This window comes from Oncorhynchus nerka, linkage group LG12, assembly GCF_034236695.1.
Source record: "Oncorhynchus nerka isolate Pitt River linkage group LG12, Oner_Uvic_2.0, whole genome shotgun sequence".
Classification (NCBI taxonomy): Eukaryota; Metazoa; Chordata; class Actinopteri; order Salmoniformes; family Salmonidae; genus Oncorhynchus; species Oncorhynchus nerka.
In genome coordinates this window covers 87,516,213-87,538,419 of record NC_088407.1, presented here as the reverse complement: position 1 = coordinate 87,538,419, position 22,207 = coordinate 87,516,213, and the positions used below count along the sequence as shown (strand labels likewise).

At 47.1% G+C, this 22,207-nt stretch overlaps 1 protein-coding gene across 4 annotated transcripts in view; it reads right to left on the bottom strand.

Moving 5' to 3' along the window:
* The window catches only part of LOC115127375 (alpha-actinin-1), a 239,408-nt gene that overhangs the window by 7,520 nt on the left and 209,681 nt on the right, over window positions 1-22,207 (bottom strand). For all 4 annotated transcript variants that reach the window (XM_065025923.1, XM_065025921.1, XM_065025922.1 and 1 more), the window contains 2 exons: window positions 10,665-10,844; window positions 9,364-9,510 (listed from right to left, as the gene is read on the bottom strand). In XM_065025923.1, coding sequence (XP_064881995.1) covers window positions 9,364-9,510; window positions 10,665-10,844 — 327 coding nt within the window. The remainder of the gene's footprint in view (window positions 1-9,363; window positions 9,511-10,664; window positions 10,845-22,207) is intronic.

Genomic DNA, 22,207 nt, shown 5'->3' with positions numbered 1-22,207 from the left:
ATAAGGGGTTGGGGTGGTTGATAAGGGGTTGGGGGTAGGGGGATGGTTGATAAGGGGTTGGTGGTGGTTGATAAGGGGTTGGGGGTGGTTGATAAGGGTTGGGGGTGGTTGATAAGGGGTTGGGGGTAGGGGGGGTGGTTGATAAGGGGTTGGGGATGGTTGATAAGGGGTTGGGACCATGCACAAGAAGAGACAGAAAACACAACAGTGCCAAACATTAGGACCTGAGGTGAGGTGCTGTGTCATATGGAGGCATTCAGAGCTGTTAGGTGCAGTGTGGCCAGCAGACTATAGTAGACAGTACGAGGTATCATTCATTTCACATCATATACAGTAACACAGTGTTTCCCAAACTCGGTCCCGGGGACCCCAAAAGGGGGCACATTTTGTTTTTTTGCCCTAGCACTATACAGCTAATTCAATTCATCAAAGCTTGATGATGAGTTGATTCAGCTGTGTAGTGCTAGGACAAAAACCAACCCCCCCCCCCCCTGCCTGAGGGGTCCCTGGGACTGAGCTTGGGTACATAGCACCACATAGGTTAAATAGCAATAGGGGACTACATTATTCAAACTGGGGTGGGGGGGGTCCACAGAGGTACTGCAGGGGGGTCCACATAATTACTTTAAAAATGTTTTTTTTAATTAAATGTTTTTAGAAATAGGCCTATCGCTAGTAACAACAGAATAAACAAAAATGTTGAATTTACATATCTACAGTAGAAAGTAGATAATTTTATTTTATCCTAATGGAAATTACACTCACTGACCACAATTACATCCACGTGTTTTTATGCGTAAAAGACAGAGGAGATGGAAATAGGAATAGTGTTTTTATGCGTAAAAGACAGAGGAGATGGAAATAGGAATAGTGTTTTTATACAGAGGAGATGGAAATAGGAATAGTGTTTTTATACAGAGGAGATGGAAATAGGAATAGTGTTTTTATGTGTAAAAGACAGAGGAGATGGAAATAGGAATAGTGTTTTTATGTGTAAAAGACAGAGGAGATGGAAATAGGAATAGTGTTTTTATGCGTAAAAGACAGAGGAGATGGAAATAGGAATAGTGTTTTTATGTGTAAAAAACAGAGGAGATGGAAATAGGAATAGTGTTTTTATGTGTAAAAGACAGAGGAGATGGAAATAGGAATAGTGTTTTTATGTGTAAAAGACAGAGGAGATGGAAATAGGAATAGTGTTTTTATGCGTAAAAGAAATGAGAGAAATGGAAACGCCGTGTATAATATAAATAAATAATAATAATAATAATAAATAAATATTGATATAATAAGAATCTATATTGAAGTACACTTGGAGTCACGAGACGATGTGATGTGTTTGGGGGTTCTTCCTCCACTATGATGTCGTAGAAAGCCGTTCATCAGGCTACAGATTAAATCGGGTGTTATCACAGGGTGGTAACAGTTCACAGTCCTAACCTTTATTCTTCTCGTGGTGACCGTGGTGACCATGGTGACCATGACGATCGATGCTTGACTGCCGTTTGACAAAAAAATAAAATAATAATCTCATCATGTAGACTACCCTCACGAGTGGCGCAGATGTCTAAGGCACTGCATTTCAGTGCTAAAGGCCTCACTAAAGACCCTGGTTCGATCCCCGGGCTGTATCACAACCGGCCGTGATCGGGAGTCCCACAGGGCGGCGCACAATTGGCTCGGGGTCGTCCGGGTTTGGCCGGGGGGGGGAAGGCTGTCATTGTAAATAAGAATTTGTTCTTGACACGTCTAGTTAAAATGGATAAACAAATACAATGCTCTTATCCATAATAGTCTCATCATGTAGACTAGTGGTTAGAGTGTAGAGGCGGTAGGGTAGCCTAGTGGTTAGAGTGTAGAGGTGGTAGGGTAGACTAGTGGTTAGAGTGTAGAGGTGGCAGGGTAGTCTAGTGGTTAGAGTGTAGAGGTGGCAGGGTAGACTAGTGGTTAGAGTGTAGAGGAGGTAGGGTAGACTAGTGGTTAGAGTGTAGAGGTGGCAGGGTAGCCTAGTGGTTAGAGTGTAGAGGCGGCAGGGTAGCCTAGTGGTTAGAGTGTAGAGGCGGCAGGGTAGCCTAGTGGTTAGAGTGTAGAGGCGGCAGGGTAGCCTAGTGGTTAGAGTGTAGAGGTGGCAGGGTAGCCTAGTGGTTAGAGTGTAGAGGTGGCAGGTAGCCTAGTGGTTAGAGTGTAGAGGTGGCAGGGTAGCCTAGTGGTTAGAGTGTAGAGGTGGCAGGGTAGCCTAGTGGTTAGAGTGTAGAGGTGGCAGGGTAGCCTAGTGGTTAGAGTGTAGAGGTGGCAGGGTAGCCTAGTGGTTAGAGTGTAGAGGTGGCAGGGTAGCCTAGTGGTTAGAGTGTAGGGGTGGCAGGGTAGCCTAGTGGTTAGAGTGTAGAGGTGGCAGGGTAGCCTAGTGGTTAGAGTGTAGAGGTGGCAGGGTAGCCTAGTGGTTAGAGTGTAGGGGTGGCAGGGTAGCCTAGTGGTTAGAGTGTAGAGGTGGCAGGGTAGCCTAGTGGTTAGAGTGTAGAGGTGGCAGGGTAGCCTAGTGGTTAGAGTGTAGGGGTGGCAGGGTAGCCTAGTGGTTAGAGTGTAGAGGTGGCAGGGTAGCCTAGTGGTTAGAGTGTAGGGGCGGCAGGGTAGCCTAGTGGTTAGAGTGTAGAGGCGGCAGGGTAGCCTAGTGGTTAGAGTGTAGAGGCGGCAGGGTAGCCTAGTGGTTAGAGTGTAGAGGCGGCAGGGTAGCCTAGTGGTTAGAGTGTAGAGGCGGCAGGGTAGCCTAGTGGTTAGAGTGTAGAGGCGGCAGGGTAGCCTAGTGGTTAGAGTGTAGAGGTGGCAGGGTAGCCTAGTGGTTAGAGTGTAGGCGGCAGGGTAGCCTAGTGGTTAGAGTGTAGAGGCGGCAGGGTAGCCTAGTGGTTAGAGTGTAGAGGTGGCAGGGTAGCCTAGTGGTTAGAGTGTAGAGGTGGCAGGGTAGCCTAGTGGTTAGAGTGTAGAGGTGGCAGGGTAGCCTAGTGGTTAGAGTGTAGGGGTGGCAGGGTAGCCTAGTGGTTAGAGTGTAGAGGTGGCAGGGTAGCCTAGTGGTTAGAGTGTAGAGGTGGCAGGGTAGCCTAGTGGTTAGAGTGTAGGGGTGGCAGGGTAGCCTAGTGGTTAGAGTGTAGAGGTGGCAGGGTAGCCTAGTGGTTAGAGTGTAGAGGTGGCAGGGTAGCCTAGTGGTTAGAGTGTAGGGGTGGCAGGGTAGCCTAGTGGTTAGAGTGTAGAGGTGGCAGGGTAGCCTAGTGGTTAGAGTGTAGGGGTGGCAGGGTAGCCTAGTGGTTAGAGTGTAGAGGCGGCAGGGTAGCCTAGTGGTTAGAGTGTAGAGGCGGCCCTGGTTAGGGTAGCCTAGTGGTTAGAGTGTAGGGGCGGCAGGGTAGCCTAGTGGTTAGAGTGTAGAGGCGGCAGGGTAGCCTAGTGGTTAGAGTGTAGGGGCGGCAGGGTAGCCTAGTGGTTAGAGTGTAGGGGCGGCAGGGTAGCCTAGTGGTTAGAGTGTAGGGCGGCAGGGTAGCCTAGTGGTTAGAGTGTAGAGGCGGCAGGGTAGCCTAGTGGTTAGAGTGTAGAGGCGGCAGGGTAGCCTAGTGGTTAGAGTGTAGAGGCGGCAGGGTAGCCTAGTGGTTAGAGTGTAGAGGCGGCAGGGTAGCCTAGTGGTTAGAGTGTAGAGGCGGCAGGGTAGCCTAGTGGTTAGAGTGTAGAGGCGGCAGGGTAGCCTAGTGGTTAGAGTGTAGAGGCGGCAGGGTAGCCTAGTGGTTAGAGTGTAGAGGCGGCAGGGTAGCCTAGTGGTTAGAGTGTAGAGGCGGCAGGGTAGCCTAGTGGTTAGAGTGTAGAGGCGGCAGGGTAGCCTAGTGGTTAGAGTGTAGAGGCGGCAGGGTAGCCTAGTGGTTAGAGTGTAGAGGCGGCAGGGTAGCCTAGTGGTTAGAGTGTAGAGGTGGCAGGGTAGCCTAGTGGTTAGAGTGTAGAGGTGGCAGGGTAGCCTAGTGGTTAGAGCGTTGGACTAGTAACCGGAAGGTTGCAAGATCAAATCCCCGAGCTGACAAGGTACAAATCTGTCGTTCTGCCCCTGAACAAGGAAGTTAACCCATTGTTCCTAGGCAGTCATTCTTAACTGACTTGCTTGGTTAAATAACATTTTTAAAGTATAGCCACACTGTATCTGTGAGCTGTTGGCTAGAGGGCATGTGCCAAGATCAGAGTAGGTATTTTTGCGAAAAAAAAAAAAAAAGAGTTGAAAGTGGATTTATTTTTCATTTGGCGTGTCACAATGCACTGTATCTGTAACGAGTCTTGTTTGTACTATGTCACAATGCACTGTATCTGTAACGAGTCTTGTTTGCACTATGTCACAATGCACTGTATCTGTAACGAGTCTTGTTTGTACTATGTCACAATGCACTGTATCTGTAACGAGTCTTGTTTGCACTATGTCACAATGCACTGTATCTGTAACGAGTCTTGTTTGCACTATGTCACAATGCACTGTATCTGTAACGAGTCTTGTTTGCACTATGTCACAATGCACTGTATCTGTAACGAGTCTTGTTTGTACTATGTCACAATGCACTGTATCTGTAACGAGTCTTGTTTGCACTATGTCACAATGCACTGTATCTGTAACGAGTCTTGTTTGCACTATGTCACAATGCACTGTATCTGTAACGAGTCTTGTTTGTACTATGTCACAATGCACTGTATCTGTAACGAGTCTTGTTTGCACTGTATCTGTAACGAGTCTTGTTTGTACTATGTCACAATGCACTGTATCTGTAACGAGTCGTTTGCACTATGTCACAATGCACTGTATCTGTAACGAGTCTTGTTTGCACTATGTCACAATGCACTGTATCTGTAACGAGTCTTGTTTGTACTATGTCACAATGCACTGTATCGAGTCTTGTTTGCACTATGTCACAATGCACTGTATCTGTAACGAGTCTTGTTTGTACTATGTCACAATGCACTGTATCTGTAACGAGTCTTGTTTGTACTATGTCACAATGCACTGTATCTGTAACGAGTCTTGTTTGTACTATGATGTCACAATGCACTGTATCTGTAACGAGTCTTGTTTGTACTATGATGTCACAATGCACTGTATCTGTAACGAGTCTTGTTTGCACTATGTCACAATGCACTGTATCTGTAACGAGTCTTGTTTGCACTATGTCACAATGCACTGTATCTGTAACGAGTCTTGTTTGCACTGTATCTGTAACGAGTCTTGTTTGTACTATGTCACAATGCACTGTATCTGTAACGAGTCTTGTTTGTACTATGTCACAATGCACTGTATCTGTAACGAGTCTTGTTTGTACTATGATGTCACAATGCACTGTATCTGTAACGAGTCTTGTTTGTACTATGTCACAATGCACTGTATCTGTAACGAGTCTTGTTTGTACTATGTCACAATGCACTGTATCTGTAACGAGTCTTGTTTGCACTATGTCACAATGCACTGTATCTGTAACGAGTCTTGTTTGCACTATGTCACAATGCACTGTATCTGTAACGAGTCTTGTTTTCACTGTATCTGTAACGAGTCTTGTTTGCACTGTATCTGTAACGAGTCTTGTTTGTACTATGTCACAATGCACTGTATCTGTAACGAGTCTTGTTTGCACTGTATCTGTAACGAGTCTTGTTTGTACTATGTCACAATGCACTGTATCGAGTCTTGTTTGTACTATGTCACAATGCACTGTATCTGTAACGAGTCTTGTTTGTACTATGTCACAATGCACTGTATCTGTAACGAGTCTTGTTTGTACTATGTCACAATGCACTGTATCTGTAACGAGTCTTGTTTGTACTATGTCACAATGCACTGTATCTGTAACGAGTCTTGTTTGTACTATGTCACAATGCACTGTATCTGTAACGAGTCTTGTTTGCACTATGTCACAATGCACTGTATCTGTAACGAGTCTTGTTTGTACTATGATGTCACAATGCACTGTATCTGTAACGAGTCTTGTTTGCACTGTATTTGTAACGAGTCTTGTTTGTACTATGTCACAATGCACTGTATTTGTAACGAGTCTTGTTTGTACTATGATGTCACAATGCACTGTATCTGTAACGAGTCTTGTTTGCACTGTATTTGTATCGAGTCTTGTTTGTACTATGTCACAATGCACTGTATTTGTAACGAGTCTTGTTTGTACTATGTCACAATGCACTGTATCTGTAACGAGTCTTGTTTGTACTATGTCACAATGCACTGTATCTGTAACGAGTCTTGTTTGCACTATGTCACAATGCACTGTATCTGTAACGAGTCTTGTTTGCACTATGTCACAATGCACTGTATCTGTAACGAGTCTTGTTTGCACTATGTCACAATGCACTGTATCTGTAACGAGTCTTGTTTGCACTATGTCACAATGCACTGTATCTGTAACGAGTCTTGTTTGCACTATGTCACAATGCACTGTATCTGTAACGAGTCTTGTTTGTACTATGTCACAATGCACTGTATCGAGTCTTGTTTGCACTATGTCACAATGCACTGTATCTGTAACGAGTCTTGTTTGTACTATGTCACAATGCACTGTATCGAGTCTTGTTTGCACTATGTCACAATGCACTGTATCTGTAACGAGTCTTGTTTGCACTGTATCTGTAACGAGTCTTGTTTGCACTATGTCACAATGCACTGTATCGAGTCTTGTTTGCACTATGTCACAATGCACTGTATCTGTAACGAGTCTTGTTTGTACTATGTCACAATGCACTGTATCTGTAACGAGTATTGTTTGTACTATGTCACAATGCACTGTATCGAGTCTTGTTTGTACTATGTCACAATGCACTGTATCTGTAACGAGTCTTGTTTGTACTATGTCACAATGCACTGTATCTGTAACGAGTATTGTTTGCACTATGTCACAATGCACTGTATCTGTAACGAGTCTTGTTTGCACTATGTCACAATGCACTGTATCTGTAACGAGTCTTGTTTGCACTATGTCACAATGCACTGTATCTGTAACGAGTCTTGTTTGCACTATGTCACAATGCACTGTATCTGTAACGAGTCTTGTTTGCACTATGTCACAATGCACTGTATCTGTAACGAGTCTTGTTTGCACTATGATGTCACAATGCACTGTATCTGTAACGAGTCTTGTTTGCACTGTATCTTTAACAAGTCTTATTTGTACTATGTCACAATGCACTGTATCTGTAACGAGTCTTGTTTGCACTGTATCTTTAACAAGTCTTATTTGTACTATGTCACAATGCACTGTATCTGTAACGAGTCTTGTTTGCACTATGTCACAATGCACTGTATCTGTAACGAGTCTTGTTTGCACTATGTCACAATGCACTGTATCTGTAACGAGTCTTGTTTGCACTATGTCACAATGCACTGTATCTGTAACGAGTCTTGTTTGCACTATGTCACAATGCACTGTATCTGTAACGAGTCTTGTTTGCACTATGTCACAATGCACTGTATCTGTAACGAGTCTTGTTTGTACTATGTCACAATGCACTGTATCGAGTCTTGTTTGCACTATGTCACAATGCACTGTATCTGTAACGAGTCTTGTTTGTACTATGTCACAATGCACTGTATCGAGTCTTGTTTGCACTATGTCACAATGCACTGTATCTGTAACGAGTCTTGTTTGCACTGTATCTGTAACGAGTCTTGTTTGCACTATGTCACAATGCACTGTATCGAGTCTTGTTTGCACTATGTCACAATGCACTGTATCTGTAACGAGTCTTGTTTGTACTATGTCACAATGCACTGTATCTGTAACGAGTATTGTTTGTACTATGTCACAATGCACTGTATCGAGTCTTGTTTGTACTATGTCACAATGCACTGTATCTGTAACGAGTCTTGTTTGTACTATGTCACAATGCACTGTATCTGTAACGAGTCTTGTTTGCACTATGTCACAATGCACTGTATCTGTATCGAGTCTTGTTTGCACTATGTCACAATGCACTGTATCTGTAACGAGTCGTTTGCACTATGTCACAATGCACTGTATCTGTAACGAGTCTTGTTTGCACTATGTCACAATGCACTGTATCTGTAACGAGTCTTGTTTGCACTATGTCACAATGCACTGTATCTGTAACGAGTCTTGTTTGCACTATGTCACAATGCACTGTATCTGTAACGAGTCTTGTTTGCACTATGATGTCACAATGCACTGTATCTGTAACGAGTCTTGTTTGCACTGTATCTGTAACGAGTCTTGTTTGTACTATGATGTCACAATGCACTGTATCTATAACGAGTCTTGTTTGTACTATGATGTCACAATGCACTGTATCTGTAACGAGTCTTGTTTGTACTATGATGTCACAATGCACTGTATCTGTAACGAGTCTTGTTTGTACTATGATGTCACAATGCACTGTATCTGTAACGAGTCTTGTTTGGCTGAAACACACCACTGGTGGGAACATTTCTATTTTTTTTTTTTAAATCAGGATTTTACAATATTAGCATGAAAATCTGTCGCCAATTGGACGGAAACCGAGCTATTGGAGTGAAGGGCCGGCCCAGCCAATATGCAACATAACACTCAGGGCCCTGAGGCTGCTAGGGGGCCCCAGACACACAGCCAATATGCAACATAACACTCTGGGTCACCGGTTTGCCTGGGCGGGGCTCCCTGGGACACGTGTGTTAATGTATCATCTCCTTTCTCTTCATCAACAGATATGGTGAAGTTAGATTAGTTCAAACATCACTATCGATGTTATCAGTTGGTCCTGGTTGATTATCTACATGATGCACGTCCTGTAGTTTGTTAGTGCCACTATGAGAGGAATAACATGGTTCAATGACCCAACAAACGATCCTCCGTCCACCTCAACCTCCTCGCTTTGCTCATGTGGTCTAAATATGTGGAAAACACATCGTCCATAACGATATTCAGATCCGTACAATTCAGTAGTTAGGCAATATGAGTGTACTGTACAGTATATGTGACTTAAAACGGTCTAACCCCCCCCCACAGCACCTCTTCCTCCCTGTACTGTCTCTAACCCCCCCACAGCACCTCTTCCTCCCTGTACGGTCTCTAACCCCCCCACAGCACCTCTTCCTCCCTGTACGGTCTCTAACCCCCCCCCCACAGCACCACTTCCTCCCTGTACGGTCTCTAACCCCCCCCCCACAGCACCTCTTCCTCCCTGTACGGTCTCTAACCCCCCCACAGCACCTCTTCCTCCCTGTACGGTCTCTAACCCCCCACAGCACCTCTTCCTCCCTGTACGGTCTCTAACCCCCACAGCACCTCTTCCTCCCTGTACGGTCTCTAACCCCCCCCACAGCACCTCTTCCTCCCTGTACGGTCTCTTCTCTGTGAAACTGACCCTGTCGAAGTGGTTGAAGGAGGCTCTGAACTCGTTCATCTGGTCCTGGCTGATGCCCTTGGCGTCCCGCGTCAGAATCTGGTTCTCGATCTCGTTGATGGTTCTGGCGATGGTGGTCAGGAGCTGCTCCCAGCCCACACGGATATGCTGCAGGGAGGATGAGAGAGGGAGGGAGAGGGACAAAGGGAGGTAGGAGGAGAGAGGGAGAGCGGGACAGACGGAGAGAGGGACAGAGGGAGGGAGGACGAGAGAGGGAGAGGAGGAGAGAGGGAGAGGAGGAGAGAGGGAGGAGAGGAGGAGAGAGGGAAAGAGGGAGGGAGGACAAGAGAGGGAGAGGAGGAGAGGGTGAAAGGAGGAGAGAGGACAAGAGGGAGAGGAGGAGAGAGAGAGGAAAGAGAGAAACAGATAGACAGGTAGAGAGAGGGGAAAGAAAGAGAGAAAATTGAATTGAAAGAAAGAAGTTGAGACACCAAGAAGTTTGAAGATGGTCGTCGTAAGATCAGATCATCTATTCTATACCACTTGTACCCTCTCTTGGGATCTGTAACGGTGATCAGTAAAGATCAACTTGTACCCTCTCTTGGGATCTGTAACGGTGATCAGTAAAGATCAATTGTACCCTCTCTATGGATCTGTAGCGGTGATCAGTAAAGATCAATTGTACCCTCTCTATGGATCTGTAGCGGTGATCAGTAAAGATCAATTGTACCCTCTCTATGGATCTGTAGCGGTGATCAGTACAGATCAACTTGTACCCTCTCTAAGGATCTGTAGCAGTGATCAGTACAGATCAACTTGTACCCTCTCTATGGATCTGTAGCAGTGATCAGTAAAGATCAACTTGTACCTTCTCTTGGGATCTGTAGCGGTGATCAGTAAAGATCAGCTTGTACCCTCTCTTGGGCTCTGTAGCAGTGATCAGTACAGATCAGCTTGTACCCTCTCTTGGGATCTGTAGCGGTGATCAGTACAGATCAGCTTGTACCCTCTCTTGGGATCTGTAGCGGTGATCAGTACAGATCAACTTGTACCCTCTCTTGGGATCTGTAGCGGTGATCAGTACAGATCAACTTGTACCCTCTCTTGGGATCTGTAGCGGTGATCAGTACAGATCAACTTGTACCCTCTCTATGGATCTGTAGCGGTGATCAGTACAGATCAACTTGTACCCTCTCTTGGGATCTGTAAAGATCAACTTGTACCCTCTCTTGGGATCTGTAGTGTGTAGTTGTGTGTTGTGTAGTCGTGTGTTACTTACAGTAAATCCATAGTGTAGTGTTGTGTAGATGTGCGCTTCTCACCTCCATGGTATAGTTGGTGTGTTTGTTGTCGAAGATCAGAGCTTCCTGAATCAGCTGGTGGTCTCCCTCCAATTGGTCGATCTTTGGCTTGTAGTTGACGATGTTCTTCTCGTATTGGCGGAGGTGGGTCAGCTGATCCTCCAGGGTTCCGTGCATCTCGATGGAGATACGGCCAATCTCCTGCAGAGAGAGAAACACAGGGAGGAGAAGAGGGAGCAGAATACATGAGGAGAGGGTGAGTCAAGACCTACTGGAAAGAATGTTCGAATTAGATTGTGAATAGAAACAGGCGTGAGAACACATACAAAACTGTTTTTGAGGATGACAGGGGTGATAAAAGTTGTGGTCTGAATCCAAGCGTATTTGACACTTACAACTCTACCTGTTCTGTCCAGTACCAACTCTACCTGTTCTGTTCTGTCCAGTACCAACTCTACCTGTTCTGGTCTGTCCAGTACCAACTCTACCTGTTCTGTCCTGTCCAGTACCAACTCTACCTGTTCTGTTCTGTCCAGTACCAACTCTACCTGTTCTGGTCTGTCCAGTACCAACTCTACCTGTTCTGGTCTGTCCAGTACCAACTCTACCTGTTCTGTTCTGTCCAGTACCAACTCTACCTGTTCTGTTCAGTACCAACTCTACCTGTTCTGTCCAGTACCAACTCTACCTGTTCTGTCCAGTACCAACTCTACCTGTTCTGTTCTGTCCAGTACCAACTCTACCTGTTCTGGTCTGTCCAGTACCAACTCTACCTGTTCTGGTCTGTCCAGTACCAACTCTGTTCACAGTACTGTTCTGTCTCTGTCCTGTCCAGTACCAACTCTACCTGTTCTGTCCAGTACCAACTCTACCTGTTCTGTCCAGTACCAACTCTACCTGTTCTGTCCAGTACCAACTCTACCTGTTCTGGTCTGTCAGTACCAACTCTACCTGTTCTGTCTGTCAGTACCAACTCTACCAACTGTTCTGTCCAGTACCAACTCTACCTGTTCTGTCAGTCCAGTACCAACTCTACCTGTTCTGTCTGTCAGTACCAACTCTACCTGTTCTGTTCTGTCTGTCCAGTACCAACTCTACCTGTTCTGGTCTGTCCAGTACCAACTCTACCTGTTCTGTTCTGTCCAGTACCAACTCTACCTGTTCTGTCCAGTACCAGTACCAGTACCAACTCTACCTGTTCTGTCTGTCCAGTACCAACTCTACCTGTTCTGTCTGTCCAGTACCAACTCTACCTGTTCTGTCTGTCCAGTACCAACTCTACCTGTTCTGTCTGTCCAGTACCAACTCTACCTGTTCTGTTCTGTTCTGTCCAGTACCAACTCTACCTGTTCTGGTCTGTCCAGTACCAACTCTACCTGTTCTGGTCTGTCCAGTACCAACTCTACCTGTTCTGGTCTGTCCAGTACCAACTCTACCTGTTCTGGTCTGTCCAGTACCAACTCTACCTGTTCTGGTCTGTCCAGTACCAACTCTACCTCTGTCCAGTACCAACTGTTCTGGTCTGTCCAGTACCAACTCTACCTGTTCTGGTCTGTCCAGTACCAACTCTACCTGTTCTGTCCAGTACCAACTCTACCTGTTCTGGTCTGTCCAGTACCAACTCTACCTGTTCTGTCTGTCAGTACAGTTCTGTCCAGTACCAACTCTACCTGTTCTGTCTGTCAGTACCAACTCTACCTGTTCTGGTCTGTCCAGTACCAACTCTAGTACCAACTCTACCTGTTCTGGTCTGTCCAGTACCAACTCTACCTGTTCTGGTCTGTCCAGTACCAACTCTACCTGTTCTGGTCTGTCCAGTACCAACTCTACCTGTTCTGTCCAGTACCAACTGTTCTGGTCTGTCCAGTACCAACTCTACCTGTTCTGGTCTGTCCAGTACCAACTCTACCTGTTCTGGTCTGTCCAGTACCAACTCTACCTGTTCTGGTCTGTCCAGTACCAACTCTACCTGTTCTGGTCTGTCCAGTACCAACTCTACCTGTTCTGTTCTGGTCTGTCCAGTCTACCTGTTCTGTCCAGTACCAACTCTACCTGTTCTGTCCAGTACCAACTCTACCTGTTCTGTCCAGTACCAACTCTACCTGTTCTGTTCAGTACCAACTCTACCTGTTCTGTCCAGTACCAACTCTACCTGTTCTGGTCTGTCCAGTACCAACTCTACCTGTTCTGGTCTGTCCAGTACCAACTCTACCTGTTCTGGTCTGTCCAGTACCAACTCTACCTGTTCTGGTCTGTCCAGTACCAACTCTACCTGTTCTGGTCTGTCCAGTACCAACTCTACCTGTTCTGGTCTGTCCAGTACCAACTCTACCTGTTCTGTCTGTCCAGTACCAACTCTACCTGTTCTGTCCAGTACCAACTCTACCTGTTCTGGTCTGTCCAGTACCAACTCTACCTGTTCTGGTCTGTCCAGTACCAACTCTACCTGTTCTGGTCTGTCCAGTACCAACTCTACCTGTTCTGGTCTGTCCAGTACCAACTCTACCTGTTCTGTCCAGTACCAACTCTACCTGTTCTGGTCTGTCCAGTACCAACTCTACCTGTTCTGGTCTGTCCAGTACCAACTCTACCTGTTCTGTCCTGTCCAGTACCAACTCTACCTGTTCTGTCCTGTCCAGTACCAACTCTACCTGTTCTGGTCTGTCCAGTACCAACTCTACCTGTTCTGGTCTGTCCAGTACCAACTCTACCTGTTCTGTCCAGTACCAACTCTACCTGTTCTGGTCTGTCCAGTACCAACTCTACCTGTTCTGTCCAGTACCAACTCTACCTGTTCTGGTCTGTCCAGTACCAACTCTACCTGTTCTGTTCTGTCCAGTACCAACTCTACCTGTTCTGTTCTGTCCAGTACCAACTCTACCTGTTCTGTTCTGTCCAGTACCAACTCTACCTGTTCTGGTCTGTCCAGTACCAACTCTACCTGTTCTGGTCTGTCCAGTACCAACTCTACCTGTTCTGGTCTGTCCAGTACCAACTCTACCTGTTCTGGTCTGTCCAGTACCAACTCTACCTGTTCTGGTCTGTCAGTACCAACTCTGTTGGTCTGTTCTGGTCTGTCCAGTACCAACTCTACCTGTTCTGGTCTGTCCAGTACCAACTCTACCTGTTCTGGTCTGTCCAGTACCAACTCCTGTTCTGGTCTGTCCAGTACCAACTCTACCTGTTCTGGTCTGTCCAGTACCAACTCCTGTTCTGGTCTGTCCAGTACCAACTCTACCTGTTCTGGTCTGTCCAGTACCAACTCTACCTGTTCTGGTCTGTCCAGTACCAACTCTACCTTCTGGTTCTGTTCTGTCTGTCCAGTACCAACTCTACCTGTTCTGGTCTGTCCAGTACCAACTCTACCTGTTCTGGTTCTGGTCTGTCCAGTACCAACTCTACCTGTTCTGGTCTGTCCAGTACCAACTGTTCTGGTCTGTCCAGTACCAACTCTGTCCAGTCCAGTACCACCTGTTCTGGTCTGTCCAGTACCAACTCTACCTGTTCTGGTCTGTCCAGTACCAACTCTACCTGTTCTGGTCTGTCCAGTACCAACTCTACCTGTTCTGGTCTGTCCAGTACCAACTCTACCTGTTCTGGTCTGTCCAGTACCAACTCTACCTGTTCTGGTCTGTCCAGTACCAACTCTACCTGTTCTGGTCCAGTACCAACTCTACCTGTTCTGGTCTGTCCAGTACCAACCTGTTCTGTCCACCTGTTCTGTCCAGTACCAACTCTACCTGTTCTGTCTGGTCAGTACCAACTCTACCTGTTCTGTTCTGTCCAGTACCAACTCTACCTGTTCTGTCCAGTACTGTCTGTCAGTACCAACTCTACCTGTTCTGTCTGTCAGTACCAACTCTACCTGTTCTGGTTCTGTCCAGTACCAACTCTACCTGTTCTGGTCTGGTCTGTCCAGTACCAACTCTACCTGTTCTGGTCTGTCCAGTACCAACTCTACCTGTTCTGGTCTGTCCAGTACCAACTCTACCTGTTCTGGTCTGTCCAGTACCAACTCTACCTGTTCTGGTACCAACTCTACCTGTTCTGTCCAGTACCAACTCTACCTGTTCTGTCTGTCCAGTACTGTTCTGTCTGTCCAGTACCAACTCTACCTGTTCTGGTCTGTCCAGTACCAACTCTACCTGTTCTGTCCAGTACCAACTCTACCTGTTCTGTCCAGTACCAACTCTACCTGTTCTGTCCAGTCCAACTGTTCTGTCTGTCAGTACCAACTGTTCTGGTCTGTCCAGTACCAACTGTTCTGGTCTGTCCAGTACCAACTCTACCTGTTCTGGTCTGTCCAGTACCAACTCTACCTGTTCTGGTCTGTCCAGTACCAACTCTACCTGTTCTGGTCTGTCCAGTACCAACTCTACCTGTTCTGGTCTGTCCAGTACCAACTCTACCTGTTCTGGTCTGTCCAGTACCAACTCTACCTGTTCTGGTCTGTCCAGTACCAACTCTACCTGTTCTGGTCTGTCCAGTACCAACTCTACCTGTTCTGTCCAGTACCAACTCTACCTGTTCTGTCCAGTACCAACTCTACCTGTTCTGGTCTGTCCAGTACCAACTCTACCTGTTCTGTCCAGTACCAACTCTACCTGTTCTGTTCTGTCCAGTACCAACTCTACCTGTTCTGTTCTGTCCAGTACCAACTCTACCTGTTCTGTCCAGTACCAACTCTACCTGTTCTGTGTCCAGTACCAACTCTACCTGTTCTGGTCTGTCCAGTACCAACTCTACCTGTTCTGTCTGTCCAGTACCAACTCTACCTGTTCTGGTCTGTCCACTACCAACTCTACCTGTTCTGTCCAGTCCAACTCTACCTGTTCTGGTCAGTACCAACTCTACCTGTTCTGGTCTGTCCAGTACCAACTCTACCTGTTCTGTTCTGTCCAGTACCAACTCTACCTGTTCTGTTCTGTCCAGTACCAACTCTACCTGTTCTCTACCTGTTCTGTCTGTCCAGTACCAACTCTACCTGTTCTGGTCAGTACCAACTCTACCTGTTCTGTCCAGTACCAACTCTACCTGTTCTGTCCAGTACCAACTCTACCTGTTCTGTCCTGTCCAGTACCAACTCTACCTGTTCTGTCCTGTCCAGTACCAACTCTACCTGTTCTGTTCTGTCCAGTACCTGTTCTGGTCTGTCCAGTACCAACTCTACCTGTTCTGTCCAGTACCAACTCTACCTGTTCTGTTCTGTCCAGTACCAACTCTACCTGTTCTGTTCTGTCCAGTACCAACTCTACCTGTTCTGTTCTGTCCAGTACCAACTCTACCTGTTCTGTCTGTCCAGTACCACTCTAACTGTCCAGTACCTGTTCTGGTCTGTCCAGTACCAACTCTACCTGTTCTGTCTGTCAGTACCAACTCTACCTGTTCTGTCCAGTACCAACTCTACCTGTACCAACTCTACCTGTTCTGGTCTGTCCAGTACCAACTCTACCTGTTCTGGTCTGTCCAGTACCAACTCTACCTGTTCTGTCTGTCCAGTACCAACTCTACCTGTTCTGGTCTGTCCAGTACCAACTCTACCTGTTCTGTCCAGTACCAACTGTTCTGTCCAGTACCAACTCTACCTGTTCTGTCTGTCCAGTACCAACTCTACCTGTTCTGTTCTGTCCAGTACCAACTCTACCTGTTCTGTCCAGTACCAACTCTCCTGTTCTGTCCAGTACCAACTCTCTACCTACCAACTTCTGTCTGTCCAGTACCAACTCTACCTGTTCTGTCCAGTACCAGTACCAACTCTACCTGTTCTGTCCTGTCCAGTACCAACTCTACCTGTTCTGTCCAGTACCAACTCTACCTGTTCTGTCTGTCCAGTACCAACTCTACCTGTTCTGTCTGTCCAGTACCAACTCTACCTGTTCTGTCCAGTACCAACCTGTTCTTCTGTCCAGTACCAACTCTACCTGTTCTGTTCTGTCCAGTACCAACTGTCCAGTACCAACTCTACCTGTTCTGTCTGTCCAGTACCAACTCTACCTGTTCTGTCCAGTACCAACTCTACCTGTTCTGTTCTGTCCAGTACCAACTCTACCTGTTCTGTTCTGTCCAGTACCAACTCTACCTGTTCTGTTCTGTCCAGTACCAACTCTACCTGTTCTGGTCTGTCCAGTACCAACTCTACCTGTTCTGTCCAGTACCAACTCTACCTGTTCTGTCCAGTACCACTCTACCTGTTCTGTCACCTGTTCCTGGTCTGTCCAGTACCAACTCTACCTGTTCTGTCTGTTCTGTCCAGTACCAACTCTACCTGTTCTGGTCTGTCCAGTACCAACTCTACCTGTTCTGGTCTGTCCAGTACCAACTCTACCTGTTCTGTCCAGTACCAACTCTACCTGTTCTGTCCAGTACCAACTCTACCTGTTCTGTCCAGTACCAACTCTACCTGTTCTGTCTGTCCAGTACCAACTCTACCTGTTCTGTCCAGTACCAACTCTACCTGTTCTGTCCAGTACCAACTCTACCTGTTCTGTCCTGTCCAGTACCAACTCTACCTGTTCTGTCCTGTCCAGTACCAACTCTACCTGTTCTGTTCTGTCCAGTACCAACTCTACCTGTTCTGTCTGTCCAGTACCAACTCTACCTGTTCTGGTCTGTCCAGTACCAACTGTTCTGTCCAGTACCAACTCTACCTGTTCTGTCCAGTACCAACTCTACCTGTTCTGTCCAGTCCAACTGTCTGTCAGTACCAACTCTACCTGTCCAGTACCAACTCTACCTGTTCTGTTCAGTACCAACTCTACCTGTTCTGGTCAGTACCAACTCTACCTGTTCTGTCTGTACCAACTCTACCTGTCCAGTACCAACTCTACCTGTTCTGTCCAGTACCAACTCTACCTGTTCTGTCCAGTACCAACTCTACCTGTTCTGTTCTGTCCAGTACCAACTCTACCTGTTCTGTCTGTCCAGTACCAACTCTACCTGTTCTGTCCAGTACCAACTCTACCTGTTCTGGTCTGTCCAGTACCAACTCTACCTGTTCTGTTCTGTCCAGTACCAACTCTACCTGTTCTGGTCTGTCCAGTACCAACTCTACCTGTTCTGGTCTGTCCAGTACCAACTCTACCTGTTCTGGTCTGTCCAGTACCAACTCTACCTGTTCTGGTCTGTCCAGTACCAACTCTACCTGTTCTGTCCAGTACCAACTCTACCTGTTCTGTCCAGTACCAACTCTACCTGTTCTGGTCTGTCCAGTACCAACTCTACCTGTTCTGTCCAGTACCAACTCTACCTGTTCTGTCCAGTACCAACTCTACCTGTTCTGTCCAGTACCAACTCTACCTGTTCTGTCCAGTACCAACTCTACCTGTTCTGTTCAGTACCAACTCTACCTGTTCTGTCCTGTCCAGTACCAACTCTACCTGTTCTGTCCTGTCCAGTACCAACTCTACCTGTTCTGTCCAGTACCAACTCTACCTGTTCTGTCTGTCCAGTACCAACTCTACCTGTTCTGTCCAGTACCAACTCTACCTGTTCTGTCCAGTACCAACTCTACCTGTTCTGTCCAGTACCAACTCTACCTGTTCTGTCCAGTACCAACTGTCCTGTCCAGTACCAACACCTCCTGGTCTGTCCAGTACCAACTCTACCTGTTCTGGTCTGTCCAGTACCAACTCTACCTGTTCTGGTCTGTCCAGTACCAACTCTACCTGTTCTGTCCAGTACCAACTCTACCTGTTCTGTCCAGTACCAACTCTACCTGTTCTGTTCTGTCCAGTACCAACTCTACCTGTTCTGGTCTGTCCAGTACCAACTCTACCTGTTCTGTCCAGTACCAACTGTTCTGTCAGTACCAACTCTACCTGTTCTGTTCTGTCCAGTACCAACTCTACCTGTTCTGTCCAGTACCAACTCTACCTGTTCTGTCCAGTACCAACTCTACCTGTTCTGTCCAGTACCAACTCTACCTGTTCTGTCCAGTACCAACTCTACCTGTTCTGTCCAGTACCAACTCTACCTGTTCTGGTCTGTCCAGTACCAACTCTACCTGTTCTGTTCTGTCCAGTACCAACTCTACCTGTTCTGGTCAGTACCAACTCTACCTGTTCTGTCCAGTACCAACTCTACCTGTTCTGTCTGTCCAGTACCAACTCTACCTGTTCTGTCCAGTACCAACTCTACCTGTTCTGTCCAGTACCAACTCTACCTGTTCTGTCCAGTACCAACTCTACCTGTTCTGGTCTGTCCAGTACCAACTCTACCTGTTCTGGTCTGTCCAGTACCAACTCTACCTGTTCTGTCCAGTACCAACTCTACCTGTTCTGGTCTGTCCAGTACCAACTCTACCTGTTCTGGTCTGTCCAGTACCAACTCTACCTGTTCTGGTCTGTCCAGTACCAACTCTACCTGTTCTGTTCTGTCCAGTACCAACTCTACCTGTTCTGGTCTGTCCAGTACCAACTCTACCTGTTCTGGTCTGTCCAGTACCAACTCTACCTGTTCTGGTCTGTCCAGTACCAACTCTACCTGTTCTGGTCTGTCCAGTACCAACTCTACCTGTTCTGGTCTGTCCAGTACCAACTCTACCTGTTCTGGTCTGTCCAGTACCAACCAACTCTACCTGTTCTGGTCTGTCCAGTACCAACTCTACCTGTTCTGGTCCTCCAGTACCAACTCTACCTGTTCTGTCCAGTACCAACTCTACCTGTTCTGGTCTGTCCAGTACCAACTCTACCTGTTCTGGTCTGTCCAGTACCAACTCTACCTGTTCTGTCTGTCCAGTACCAACTCTACCTGTTCTGTCCACTCTACCTGTTACCAACTCTACCTGTTCTGTTCAGTACCAACTCTACCTGTTCTGGTCTGTCCAGTACCAACTCTACCTGTTCTGGGTCTGTCCAGTACCAACTCTACCTGTTCTGGTCTGTCAGTACCAACTCTACCTGTTCTGGTCTGTCCAGTACCAACTCTACCTGTTCTGGTCTGTCCAGTACCAACTCTACCTGTTCTGGTCTGTCCAGTACCAACTCTACCTGTTCTGGTCTGTCCAGTACCAACTCTACCTGTTCTGGTCCAACTCTACCTGTCTGTCAGTACCAACTCTACCTGTTCTGGTCTGTCCAGTACCAACTCTACCTGTTCTGGTCTGTCCAGTACCAACTCTACCTGTTCTGGTCTGTCCAACTCTACCTGTTCTGGTCTGTCCAGTACCAACTCTACCTGTTCTGGTCTGTCCAGTACCAACTCTACCTGTTCTGGTCTGTCCCAGTACCAACTCTACCTGTTCTGGTCTGTCCAGTACCAACTCTACCTGTTCTGGTCTGTCCAGTACCAACTCTACCTGTTCTGGTCTGTTCAGTACCAACTCTACCTGTTCTGTCTGTCCAGTACCAACTCTACCTGTTCTGGTCTGTCCAGTACCAACTCTACCTGTTACCAACTGGTACCAACTCTACCTGTTCTGGTCTGTCCAGTACCAACTCTACCTGTTCTGGTCTGTCCAGTACCAACTCTACCTGTTCTGTCTGTCCAGTACCAACTCTACCTGTTCTGGTCTGTCCAGTACCAACTCTACCTGTTCTGTCCAGTACCAACTCTACCTGTTCTGTCCAGTACCAACTCTACCTGTTCTGTCCAGTACCAACTCTACCTGTTCTGTTCTGTCCAGTACCAACTCTACCTGTTCTGTTCTGTCCAGTACCAACTCTACCTGTTCTGGTCTGTCCAGTACCAGTTCTGGTACCAACTCTACCTGTTCTGGTCTGTCCAGTACCAACTCTACCTGTTCTGGTCTGTCCAGTACCAACTCTACCTGTTCTGGTCTGTCCAGTACCAACTCTACCTGTTCTGTCCAGTACCAACTCTACCTGTTCTGTCTGTCCAGTACCAAGTACCAACTCTACCTGTTCTGGTCTGTCCAGTACCAACTCTACCTGTTCTGTCTGTCCAGTACCAACTCTACCTGTTCTGGTCTGTCCAGTACCAACTCTACCTGTTCTGTCCAGTACCAACTCTACCTGTTCTGGTCTGTCCAGTACCAACTCTACCTGTTCTGTTCAGTACCAACTCTACCTGTTCTGTCCAGTACCAACTCTACCTGTTCTGGTCTGTCCAGTACCAACTCTACCTGTTCTGGTCTGTCCAGTACCAACTCTACCTGTTCTGGTCTGTCCAGTACCAACTCTACCTGTTCTGTCCAGTACCAACTCTACCTGTTCTGTCCAGTACCAACTCTACCTGTTCTGTCCAGTACCAACTCTACCTGTTCTGTCCAGTACCAACTCTACCTGTTCTGTCTGTCCAGTACCAACTCTACCTGTTCTGTCCAGTACCAACTCTACCTGTCCAGTACCAACTCTACCTGTTCTGGTCTGTCCAGTCCAGTACCAACTCTACCTGTTCTGTTCTGTCCAGTACCAACTCTACCTGTTCTGTTCCAGTACCAACTCTACCTGTTCTGTCTGTCCAGTACCAACTCTACCTGTTCTGTCTGTCAGTACCAACTCTACCTGTTCTGGTCTGTCCAGTACCAACTCTACCTGTTGGTCTGTCCAGTACCAACTCTACCTGTTCTGTCCAGTACCAACTCTACCTGTTCTGTCCAGTACCAACTCTACCTGTTCTGTCCAGTACCAACTCTACCTGTTCTGTTCTGTCCAGTACCAACTCTACCTGTTCTGTCCAGTCCAGTACCAACTCTACCTGTTCTGTCCAGTACCAACTCTACCTGTTCTGTCCAGTACCAACTCTACCTGTTCTGTCCAGTACCAACTCTACCTGTTCTGTCCAGTACCAACTCTACCTGTTCTGTCCAGTACCAACTCTACCTGTTCTGTCCAGTACCAACTCTACCTGTTCTGTTCAGTACCAACCAACTCCAACTCTACCTGTTCTGTCTGTCCAGTACCAACTCTACCTGTTCTGTCCAGTACCAACTCTACCTGTTCTGTCCAGTACCAACTCTACCTGTTCTGGTCTGTCCAGTACCAACTCTACCTGTTCTGGTCCAACTGTCCAGTACCCTGTTCTGTCCAGTACCAACTCTACCTGTTCTGTCCAGTACCAACTCTGTTCTGTCCAGTACCAACTCTACCTGTTCTGTCTGTCAGTACCAACTCTACCTGTTCTGTCCAGTCCTGTCCAGTACCAACTCTACCTGTACCAACTCTACCTGTTCTGTCCAGTACCAACTCTACCTGTTCTGTTCTGTCCAGTACCAACTCTACCTGTTCTGTCCAGTACCAACTCTACCTGTTCTGTCCAGTACCAACTCTACCTGTTCTGTCCAGTACCAACTCTACCTGTTCTGTTCAGTACCAACTCTACCTGTTCTGTCCAGTACCAACTCTACCTGTTCTGGTCTGTCCAGTACCAACTCTACCTGTTCTGGTCTGTCCAGTACCAACTCTACCTGTTCTGGTCTGTCCAGTACCAACTCTACCTGTTCTGTTCTGTCCAGTACCAACTCTACCTGTTCTGTTCTGTCCAGTACCAACTCTACCTGTTCTGTCCAGTACCAACTCTACCTGTTCTGTCCAGTACCAACTCTACCTGTTCTGTCCAGTACCAACTCTACCTGTTCTGTCCAGTACCAACTCTGTTCTGTCCAG